Here is a 10,601-nt window from a genome sequence, read left to right on the forward strand (position 1 = left end):
AAATAGCGACACACCATTTCAAACATGATTTTATATTGGTTAACAGGTCCGTCACTCATATGTAATCAGGAAATGGGTAAATTTTGTGTTTTTATCGACTCAAATATGGGTTTATATGAGCCCAAATAGCCATGGTGTCATGTCTATTGTCGCTAGAGAGACTAACATAGTTAATGCATATGACTCAGAACTATTGACTCGGGAATCAAATTTCGAAATGTGATGAGAAATATCCTTAGATTTACTGTCAGTTCTCAAATCAAAGGCGTAGAACGGACGAGAAGAACTGGCAATAAACTATCCGCCACTCTTTAATCGCCAAATGTTGTGTTATACACAATGTTTGTAAGGCACACATGACATCTTAAGTAGTTAATAGATAAAAAGAAAAATTATAAACAAAGATTTGTCCTCTATCAGCAGTAGGCAGGGTGAAATATTTAGTCACCACTAGTAGCACCCGTTTACGAGTATGACGCATGGCCAGCCATCGGCCCCCTCACCATATTTTAGGGAGAGGACGAACCCGACGCCACAAGTAATGACATTTAAGCGAGCATGACCATCTTTGATATGTGAGCTCGACTACATTAGAAAATAATAATTATACTGAAATAATTTGATACCTGACACCTTTATATTCTGTATCCTTCTAGAGGTTCTTCCAGTCTATTCGTTTAGTACTTTCCAAGTAGCCTTTATCTTATCAGAGCTGTTTTTTTATTTTAAAACTTTATATGTACTCACCAACTCAAATGGATCTGTGTTATCGAAATGGAATTAATTATTATTATTACTGTAGGCTGGATTCTTTATCGACTATCATTTCCTGATACAGTCAATAAATAAAGTTATTATGATGATAATTAGCGATGTTATGGTCAAACATTGATAATTCAACGCTATGGTGAATTTTAACTAGCCATGAATGCGTGCAGTGCCCCATTATGCCTTAAAAGTTTTATCTGTATGAGATACTGTAAAAAAAACTATTTTCCTTTTCTATCTTCATTTTATTTAGGTCCGACGTTGATTGCGACTTAGGCCTACTACGTTCACCTGGAGGCAAAGGCTAAATTAGCCTCTAAGAAGCTTGCTGTGCTCAGCAAGCACTGTATTACTGTATATATATTCTCTTTTTACTTTCGTGTCTTAGCTAACGCTGTTATTGTTTTTGAATAAATAAATACTACAGACAAGGCATCGAGGAGGCCATGGCTATTGCGAAGTAGTAACGAGTTCAGGCCGAGCTGCAGAGTGATCAAGAGAAGATTAACGAATCTCGACAACTCGATCAGTCCCTTTGCTCGTATGTATGGATCAGGTATGGATGGCGTATTGAAAAACAAACAAATTAAAAATACTCTCGTATATTTGTCAACCAAAACTAATAAAATGTTTCGTTTTGAAAACAAAACAGAACTTTAACATTAGGCCTTAAACCATTATCATAAATAACTTAACCTACAGTTATCCTACCTTAAGCTAACTTCTAATATACATATAATACATAATCGGTTTATGTTCCTCGTATTTCGCTTTTAGTTAGCTTTTAGTTTAGTATCTTCGGCTAAAAAAGGTCTAATCTCCGATTACCCGAGACGCGATTTGGAAAAATTTGTACTATTTTGGAGAATTGTAATTAAATATTTCACCATAAACCGCTTACGTAACTAAATGTTTCGGAAAATTCAACAATTTAGTATCAAAATATAAACTATGATAATATAATATGTTTTGCAATAACACGCCTAAACCTAATTCGTATCGATCGCGACACGAGCTGCGTCTCAGTTTACCACTCCAGAACTCTCGCTAGAAAGAGGAAAAATGGGAATAAACGAAGACGTCTCAAAAGGATCGTGAATAGCTGTAAGTGTTAAGGTTATATTTATATAAAAAGAGGTATTTACGAAAAAATTCAAAAATTTAATGATATTCCTAATTCCCTATACATTTGAAGGCCTTTTGTGTCGAGTCTGCGGCGTCGCCTACGACCGTCGAGCGCCCCCCCCCCCCCCAAACCCGAAGCGCGATACACATTATACACATCTCCGGATGTACTCTACGATAACCTATAGGCCGGGCGGGCGACGTCGGTCCGTTCCGTTCATTTGGTCGAATCGGTCGAATCCTTGGACGAATGGTTTTCGGTATCCTCAGTCTTTTCGCCGTCACTGTAGAATTTTGGCTGAAAACCAACGAAACGTTAACTGCGTCGAGCGAACGCATTCAGATACAAAAACAGAAAAATGAGATGCGAGAGATGACATGACACGGACGTGAACTCGGCTCGGACCGTCAGTACGATAACTCCAAAGGAAAGTGTCAAAAGCGAACTGGTGAGAGATGGCGCGGACGAGGACAAAACGATAATCTAACGAACGAATTCAAAGCACGACGACCCTGCACCCGCCCATCCACTTACACAACGTCGCTTTGGGCTAAACGGTCGTCACTCTGGCCCCGAATCCGTTTTTGACGGCGTTATAGCTCGTGAAGCCCTAAAAGTAGAAGTCCACTTTATCCGCCTCGTCTCCATCGCTCGACCGCGCCCCACACTCTAGAGACGTACCTCGTCGTGTTTGTCCTCGACGGCCGGTCTCTCGTCCTCGTCGTCGCTGTCGTCGTCCTGCGAGGACTCTCCGCCGGAACCCGCCGCGTCGCCGGCGGCCTTCGCGGCGGCGGCGGCGACGGACGGAAGGGGCCGAGGGGTCCTGGTCTTGTCCCTGGTGAGCCGGTCGTAGCAGTGCAGGCAGACGCGGAGCGGCTTCTCGCTCTGAGTGCGCAGCACGAAGCGCTTCGACGAGCAAGGCCCGCAGACCACGGCTCCGCACTTGCGACAGTGATGCTGCGAAAGTAGTCTCGTTTCAGACGGAGGCGAGGACGCGACGTTCTCCCCACCCGAGGCTTACCCGTCTGTTGAGGACGGTGAACTGCGTCTTCTTACAGTGCATGCAAATGGCCGCCTCGTTGTCCGGCACCCAGACCGCCGCGTGCTCTGAAGGCGGCTGCTTGCCACCTGGAAATTATACTCATCAATGCTTTGTTCTGTGAGTGAAGGTCTGTAACCGTCCGGAAAAGCAGTTATCGTATTGATTGAAACGTGGCGTAACCGTGGATTCGCGTCCGAATTAATAAAATAGCAATACTTCGGTATCATTTTTAAAAGTTAAAATTCAAAATAAATTTTCTTTACTGTGTTAACCACTCAACTTATCGGTAAAAGAATACGATATACAAACGTTGATTACGGACATTTGCATGTATTAACTTTCACTGACAAAAAATTTAAAATCAAATTGATCTCGGTTCTTTATAGGGAGTGAAAGTTGTCATCCTTAAAAATAAATACTCTCTATTCATACAAACTATATTAATAAAAAACACTCTCAACGAATTATTACCCTGATAAAGTGACTGTGACATTACTGGAGTGAATGTGATTTCCAAAAATGAATTTCTGTTCCCATATCGATCGACAAGTTGCATGCAATTGTAGTAATATAGATTGCTCAAAGTTAGTGAGATGCTTTCTCAAAACGTAGAGGTAATACATACTCTTCCTTAGAAGATCTTCAATACATTTTTCTATGTGTGCCATCCATTCTTCTTTTTCGGTCGCAGTGGCAGCGTACACTGCAAATGACTTTGATGCTGTGCGTATTAACCACCCGTTGCGATATTCTGTAAGCGTGTCACAAATGTCTTATATCCATGATAAACTTGATCGGTTCAAATTGCACTGTTTTGTCTCTATCTGTCAAATTGCATTAGAAATGCTGTTTCTAAAATACCACCTCAAAACTTGTTTAATGTAACTTTAAAACGATTTAGTTAAAAATAATAAATATTTTTATAAAAAAATTATTAATACCCCTAATCTTCAATGTAAAGATGAAAACTTTGACATAAGAAGACTTTGAATATACTACAATCTATATAAACAATAAAAGATCTCTTCGATTCAATAAATAATCCTTCAAATAAATTTTTGTTAAAAATAATATTTGAAACTGGAAAGTACTAACATTATTATTAAGTTGACTCAGTGTCTAGTTCGACACTCATTGCCACAATATAATATAGTTATAGTGATAAAAATTTATATTTATGAATCATGAAATGACTCACTTGAGCAAATGTGACAGTTATATTTGCCACTTCTTGATAATGGGAATGTTAAAGTACTAATCAAAATTTTTCATCATTGTTAATACATGTTCAAGATCCATGACAATATAAAAATTAAAAAATGATTATAATGTAAGTAAACACATAAGCAGCTTAATAAGCACCTTGATGTGTCTGCCAATTTGAAGATGTAATTAATTGGTTTGGGAAAGGGTTCTTTAGTGAATTAGGCTGAGATTCAGAAATATTGTTGTTGTCAAAATTTCAAGAGAAAATAATTTACATATTTACTTGAGATAGTAAAGTAATTAATAAAGCCTTTCATAATTTATTATTGTCTGTGTTTTAGTTAGATGATTGTCCATATGGTGACACCAGATTTGCAGCTCAAGTTGCCCATTTTTATCTCTGGACATAAACTAAGCTTGACTTGTGTAAGATTTTACCATTTAAGAGTTCATACTTAGTCCGATTTCTGAATCTCACCCTTATATATATATGGATAGTAGCTTAAAAGAATTTCCCCTCAAAAGATAAAAATTCTTCACAGCAAACATTTCATTCCTGACCATTTAGTACTTAATTTTGCAAATAGATTAGTGCATACAATTATAAAATTATAGACATCTTGTAACATATTTAAGAATGAGATATATAATACATATCATCAATAATTAGCAATACATACGGCCTTCATCTTTAAGTGACTCCAGTTTGACTTCTTCCAATGGAATAACATGCTGTTTGTTATATTTCTTTTTGTTTATCACAATATTTCCATACACTAGAATGTCATTAAATAAAAAGAACTGTCTGGCTTTAGGCTTTTTTCTGCACATTTTTGTCAGGACACCTTCACCAACTAAGACTCTTCCTTGTTCTGCTAAAGGCTGAAAGTTTTTAATATATATATATATATATGAATTAATGTATTTAACGATAATATAATATAATATAATCAACTATTGTTAGCGTAAAAAAGATGCAACCCCAAAAATACATAATTTAATAAAGTTATGAGAGTCCATTTTCAATAGCAATTCTAGGATATCAAATTAATTCTTATAAACAGTTATCTTGAATCAATAAATAACAGTGCACGCGAAGCATTAAGTAGATAAAAAATCATATCTATAGGCAAAACCACCCAATCCTCCTACAAATTATTATCTTTCAGAGTTTGTCGGTTGATAAACTTCGAAAGTTAAACACATTCGAAAGTGGTTATTGTAGATTAAAACTACGTACCTGTCCCGAACTCCCAAAGCAGTTTTCCACCATAGCAATTCTTCTTGCATTAGCTTCACTATTAACTGAAAAAGTAAACTTTTATAAAGTAAAATTACGGCTAAGTACCAAAGTTGACGTCAAAGGAAAGTAGATGAACAAACAATGACAACTATTAATTTGAAGTAAATGACAAATCACCATTAAAACTATTAGAAGTATAGAAAAATTTGCTTTAAAATCATTAACTAATTAGTCTATTTATTACCTAAACGATCCACCATTATAAAAAGTTTTTACTTTACAATTAATTCGACAAGCACTTTACACCTACGGCAAATGGCAATAAATGACAAATTTGACATTACTACATTGTTGACAGCACAACATATCGAAAACATGTGTCAATTAACATATAAACATCGCTTAAAGGATTCATCATCACAAAGAAGAAGGAGTTTCTGTTCCATATCATGTTATCATATAAAAACATAAAATATGTATATTGATTGAGTTATTTTAAACTTTAATCATTATTAATACCAAAAATATTAATAATAATTACAGATTATAAATTGTTTATTGCTGTTTTTTAAATCTATGGACCTAAACCATAAACACGACGTCACGAATCATGTGAGATTCCTCTCCTTCTGTGATTTTTGACGTCTTATGCCTGACGGTGGTCAATTTATCATTATTTGTTCAAAATTTTTAATAAAATAAGCGAACAAAATGGTTTGTAAATTGTGTGGCCCTAAATTGTCGCTATGCGGCTTGGTTTTAAGTGTTTGGGGTGTAATACAACTCGTAAGTAATTATCTTATTACAATTGTTAATTAACTTTGGTATTGTGACTTCGATTATCAGTTTCTAAAATTTTCAGACTCTCATGGGCGTATTCTATCATATCAGAGCAGTAGCTCTTCTAGAAGATCTTCCACTTGAGGAAGGACACCATGACATTGATCACTTCATAGCTAATGTTGAATATGGATATACTATGGTATGTACTTAACTCAAACATTTTAAAATCTTACTAACGCGTTTGTTATTTTATTCCATGCTGTAAAAATATGCATTATATCAAAGGGCCAAATGATGTGTATGAAATACTACTTCAAGTTACAGTAAATTAATGTTTTATCTAATTAAAACAAAAAAAGTGGTTGGGATTTAGTGACCATATTATTAAGTTCTTTATCAATTACTGTCAATTCACCAAGATTTACAAAAATATTTTCAACAGTTTAACAGACTTCTGGTGCAATTGTTTTAAACTAGATCAGTTATATTTTTCTTGAAAGTGTTCTGCTTTGATTTCATAATGACCTATTCATTTTACAGAATGCTCAAAACTGCTGGATTGCTGCTTTACTATACTTAGTCACACTTGTTGTTTCTGGCCATCAATTCTGGATGAATAACCGCTCTTCAGTGAGCATGTAAATGTACTGAAGTACAACAATTAAATAGTTTCCATTCCATTATATATCATATGTATGTCAGTGGGACTAAAAAATAACCCTCTGACTGAACATAATTAGCACATTCCCTGGGGTAAATAAAAATCTTCTAGAATAGAGATTTTTCTTGCTAATTAGGAATGTAAAACTGTACATAGCACCCATCATATAAAAGAAGGTCATTCAAATTATACCAATATTCTCAGGGAATGTGATAATAGCATTTGTTTAACTAACATAACGTTATTGTTGGAGTTAATTTGGTGCATTGTACATTTGTGTATTTAAATATGTTTATAAGCATGATCACACTTCAAAGGTAAAGTAATTAATAATTGTTAGAGAAAAATGGAATATGCACATACTTGTAATTCTTCGTAAGTGAAAGTATTAATTTTTTGAATAATGTCTATGAATTACTGTATATAAAATATCTATTTAATTGTAGATAATAGATAAAATGTAAATCACGCTTTAGGCTTTCTTGAAATAAATGTTTTAATGTTGTAATTATGTTTCATTTATGAAAGTATATTACTGAATGTAATTAGAAGTCACACATAATAAATTAGATTAACCTGTCTTTATTTTATTAATAAATTTATTTTGCCCTAACAAAATATATGCAGTCTATGTATCATTTATATGTAACATAGTATGTCTATGATTGGCCACTATGCAAATGAATCAAAATTTCAAATTTCTTTCAAAAGGTCTCTTGACAATACTAGGTACATAAAAGACGAATTAATGTTAATGTTAGGTTGATACCAAGACTAAATAATATTTGAAAATGAGTATGCTATTTAATTGTGGGATATGTTGTATGCTTTTAAGTATTTGGGCTGTGGTGCAACTGGTAAGTAAAAAGTATGATAGAAGGAAGCATATTTGGGTAGACCTATTTGTACACTGGCTAAGTTCACAAGAGTTGCTTGCTATATTGTTAGATATAAGATTTAGGCATATAAATATATTTTTTTTAAGGAAAATAATCAGTGTGGGTATTATTTTGTTGTTCTATCGAATTAGTAGTAACTGTTAAGAAATAATAATGATGTGTAAGAAATAAAATATATAAGTATCTATCTTTGGCAGCCAAATAAAGTTAAATTTTAGTTGGAGGCTACAGTCGAAAAGAACTTATATGTATAATATAATAAAGAAGTAAGGAGTACAAACTACAAAGTATGCATCATTTTACAGTTAGCTTGAGTAGTTACAATATTTTATGTTTATGCTTCTGTGATTTAGTTTGTTGTGGAATAAAGTAAAAGGTGTTTCTAAAATGTTTGGTTTAAGGTCGTCATGGGAATTTTCTTTAAAATGGAGGTGGTTGCTTTTATTGAAGAAGCCGAGCCTGATCATCATGGCTATGAAGATTTTGAAGACTTTATGAAGCAAACAGAACAAAATTATAGTCTAGTAAGGGCGACCGAATAATATTAGGTAAAAGTCATCTGAACACCAGTCATATACATAGTATTTTAAAACGTTAATTTCAGATTGCTATGAACTGTTGGATAGGCGCAGCAATATACTTATTCATGATTGGAGTGTCCTATTTATGTATAGTCAAAGCGAGGGCCAAGGACAAAGCTGCTGCTGAGAATTCACAAGATGACGAGGCATTTTGCCGAGATCTTGCAAAATCTAAGAAGTCCTAACTATTTTACGTACCTACAGTATTATTTTCAGTAAGCAATAAAGTTCATTACCTCGATTATTTATTTGTGTAATTAATGTAACGTAATATTTTTTAAAGTTATGAACCAGCAAGGAAGAGTAGTACAATAGGAATATGGAAAATTAAAAATTTTGAATCTGTGAAATATCATATATTACAGTTCTTTACAATATTGATAGTTTTATTTTTCTCAAATTATATTTTAACCTCCTCCATTTTCCGGTCAAACGTTACTGTGCCTATATTAACGCTTTTTATTTCGTCTTTGCTTGTGTGGGCGGTCTCCTAAAACAAGATTTAAATTTAACGTAATAAAAATCCAAGTTTAAAACACTTCTATTTGGTTATTAAGAAGAATTAAAGTAGAAATATACCTGGTTCGTATCCGTATCTTCATCTTTACCTGGTGGATTGGGACATAGCCAGGGGTCAACAAGAATCTGTGGTATTTTTGAACGAATTTTGAGGGGAGCCAAAATTTTTGTAATTAGCTTGCGGCATTCTGCGGAAACTTTGGGATCCCGAGGAAATGAGACTTTGTTTTGAACTTGCTGAAACATTGCTTTATTTTAAAGATACAAATACTTGAGAAGTAAAATGTGAGCGATTATTAGAACTTTCAAGAAAAAGCGGTCTTAATATACCCCAAGAATATAGAAACCAGAATGTATAGTACATGTAATGTTGATGCATTTAATTAACCGAAAACTAATTGTAATAAAATTGTAATAGTAATTCAGAATTCTGATCTTGTTCTAATTCATGATTTATTTAAGTATATAAAATAGTTTTCAGTTCACCTTTAGAAGTTGCGTGTAGTTTGTATCATCAAAAGGTAGGCGGCCATAGACAATGGCATATAAAACGACTCCCATACTCCAAATATCAGAATCTTGTGGTCTGTAGGGAACCCCTTTCAGGATTTCGGGAGAAGCGTATGCGTAACTACCACAAAAGGTCTCGCTCAAGGCGAACACTCCATTTTTGGGTTTCATGTGACCTCTCGCGAATCCAAAATCTGACAGTTTGATGTTAAGGCCATGGTCCATTAGGAGGTTTTCGCATTTTATGTCTCTATAAAATATTCAGGTATATCATTTTCAACGTAATCGGAAAAAACAGACGTAACTGTTAAGGTAACTCTTAACTATTGAAATAAAACAACTACCGATGAACCACGCCTCGCTCGTGGCAGTAGTCTACGGCTTCAACCAATTGGCGAAACCAACGTCGTCCCCTGGCTTCATCTATGTGTTGGTCTTTACGTATTATGTCTAATAAGCTTCCATTTTCCGCATATTCCATGACAATGTATACTCTGAAAAAGGAATATGTTTTAGTGTACCTTCGTAGCGTAGTTTACTTACAACGTTTTCATAATTTGCACAGCATGTTTTGCACGAATCATCAATCAACGCTTTAAAATACGCTTCGGTTAAAAAAAATCACAGAACCTATGCGTAGTTTCAATCGCTTGCAGGAAACGTATCAAGTTTTCATGTTTTAATCCTTTGACAACTTCAATCTCCCTCGGCAAGAACTTTTTCAAATAATCACCCGGTGCTTGAAATTTGCTTATTATTTTAATGGCAACCTGGCAGTTATGTCTGTCGCTGGTGGCCACCTGTAACAATATTATCGAACTTTATGGCACCCGAGTCTAGAATAATAATGGTAAAAATCTTCAATTCGAGTAATCTAGTAATCTATGGAAGATTTTGATTCCATAACTTTAAAATGGCATTACACTAAAACAGTATAGACTATAGGGCGTTACCTTAACAGTAGCATAAGAGCCAGATCCGATAGTTCTGCCGAGGATGTATCCGTGGGTTTCGAGAACGGTGAGCTTTCTTTCAGCCTTGGCCTCGACTCCGCTGTGCACTGTCGCAGTTGGCTCCGTGGATCTCTCTCCAAGAACATGATTGTCATCGGCTCTTATATCTGGCCCTGGCATATCACAGAAATATTTGTTTACTGCGTATAATTTTATTATGTTACATTATAATTTATTAAGCCACATTTTATTTAATTTTCAAATTTTTCATCTCATGCTGTCATTTTGTGATGTGATGGATTATTGACGG

General features: G+C 34.7%; 4 protein-coding genes across 5 annotated transcripts; 2 read left to right on the plus strand and 2 right to left on the minus strand.

The window, feature by feature from the left end:
- Positions 1–1,354: 1,354 nt before the first annotated feature.
- Positions 1,355–5,711, minus strand: LOC123716094 (pleckstrin homology domain-containing family F member 2). Of its 2 annotated transcripts, XM_045671643.1 has the most exons (8): positions 5,630–5,692; positions 5,383–5,447; positions 4,823–5,024; positions 3,562–3,687; positions 2,916–3,022; positions 2,576–2,851; positions 2,429–2,504; positions 1,355–2,191 (listed from the first exon to the last, which is right to left on the minus strand). In XM_045671643.1, the coding sequence occupies exons 1-7, from the start codon at positions 5,643–5,645 to the stop codon at positions 2,445–2,447; spliced, it is 852 nt and encodes a 283-aa protein (XP_045527599.1). In that variant the 5' UTR covers positions 5,646–5,692; the 3' UTR covers positions 1,355–2,191; positions 2,429–2,444. The 2 variants fall into 2 exon arrangements, with proteins under 2 accessions (XP_045527599.1, XP_045527598.1); XM_045671642.1 differs by lacking the exon at positions 2,429–2,504 and having other exon boundaries at positions 5,630–5,711.
- A 295-nt stretch (positions 5,712–6,006) lies between these two features.
- On the plus strand, positions 6,007–7,337 carry LOC123716095 (ribonuclease kappa-like). Its single transcript, XM_045671644.1, has 3 exons — positions 6,007–6,171; positions 6,248–6,367; positions 6,709–7,337. Exons 1-3 carry the CDS (start codon positions 6,097–6,099, stop codon positions 6,808–6,810), a joined length of 297 nt encoding a protein of 98 aa, XP_045527600.1. The 5' UTR covers positions 6,007–6,096; the 3' UTR covers positions 6,811–7,337.
- A 213-nt stretch (positions 7,338–7,550) lies between these two features.
- On the plus strand, positions 7,551–8,682 carry LOC123716096 (ribonuclease kappa-like). Its single transcript, XM_045671645.1, has 3 exons — positions 7,551–7,686; positions 8,130–8,252; positions 8,333–8,682. The coding sequence occupies exons 1-3, from the start codon at positions 7,621–7,623 to the stop codon at positions 8,492–8,494; spliced, it is 351 nt and encodes a 116-aa protein (XP_045527601.1). The 5' UTR covers positions 7,551–7,620; the 3' UTR covers positions 8,495–8,682.
- Positions 8,651–10,601, minus strand: LOC123716092 (testis-specific serine/threonine-protein kinase 3-like). Its single transcript, XM_045671641.1, has 6 exons — positions 10,292–10,601; positions 9,969–10,138; positions 9,683–9,832; positions 9,315–9,588; positions 8,889–9,065; positions 8,651–8,799 (listed from the first exon to the last, which is right to left on the minus strand). The coding sequence occupies exons 1-6, from the start codon at positions 10,469–10,471 to the stop codon at positions 8,710–8,712; spliced, it is 1,041 nt and encodes a 346-aa protein (XP_045527597.1). The 5' UTR covers positions 10,472–10,601; the 3' UTR covers positions 8,651–8,709.

This window comes from Pieris brassicae, chromosome 11 (genome assembly GCF_905147105.1).
Source record: "Pieris brassicae chromosome 11, ilPieBrab1.1, whole genome shotgun sequence".
NCBI lineage: Eukaryota > Metazoa > Arthropoda > Insecta > Lepidoptera > Pieridae > Pieris > Pieris brassicae.

What these genes read in the sequence shown, in the direction of transcription:
- LOC123716094 (XM_045671642.1), bottom strand. An exon ending in TGAAGATCTTCTAAGGAAGA is followed by an intron (nt 3,023 to 3,561) that starts GTATGTATTACC and finishes TATAATTTCCAG; the next exon opens with GTGGCAAGCAGCCGCCTTCA. An exon ending in TCGAGGACAAACACGACGAG is followed by an intron (nt 2,192 to 2,575) that starts GTACGTCTCTAG and finishes GTTGGTTTTCAG; the next exon opens with CCAAAATTCTACAGTGACGG.
- LOC123716095 (XM_045671644.1), top strand. Translation starts at nt 6,097, where the DNA reads ATGGTTTGTAAATTGTGTGGCCCTAAATTGTCGCTATGCGGCTTGGTT. An exon ending in TTTGGGGTGTAATACAACTC is followed by an intron (nt 6,172 to 6,247) that starts GTAAGTAATTAT and finishes TAAAATTTTCAG; the next exon opens with ACTCTCATGGGCGTATTCTA. An exon ending in TTGAATATGGATATACTATG is followed by an intron (nt 6,368 to 6,708) that starts GTATGTACTTAA and finishes TTCATTTTACAG; the next exon opens with AATGCTCAAAACTGCTGGAT.
- LOC123716096 (XM_045671645.1), top strand. Translation starts at nt 7,621, where the DNA reads ATGAGTATGCTATTTAATTGTGGGATATGTTGTATGCTTTTAAGTATT. An exon ending in TTTGGGCTGTGGTGCAACTG is followed by an intron (nt 7,687 to 8,129) that starts GTAAGTAAAAAG and finishes GTTTGGTTTAAG; the next exon opens with GTCGTCATGGGAATTTTCTT. An exon ending in CAGAACAAAATTATAGTCTA is followed by an intron (nt 8,253 to 8,332) that starts GTAAGGGCGACC and finishes CGTTAATTTCAG; the next exon opens with ATTGCTATGAACTGTTGGAT.
- LOC123716092 (XM_045671641.1), bottom strand. Translation starts at nt 10,471, where the DNA reads ATGCCAGGGCCAGATATAAGAGCCGATGACAATCATGTTCTTGGAGAG. An exon ending in GCGATTGAAACTACGCATAG is followed by an intron (nt 9,833 to 9,968) that starts GTTCTGTGATTT and finishes TTCCTTTTTCAG; the next exon opens with AGTATACATTGTCATGGAAT. An exon ending in ACTACACGCAACTTCTAAAG is followed by an intron (nt 9,066 to 9,314) that starts GTGAACTGAAAA and finishes GCAATGTTTCAG; the next exon opens with CAAGTTCAAAACAAAGTCTC.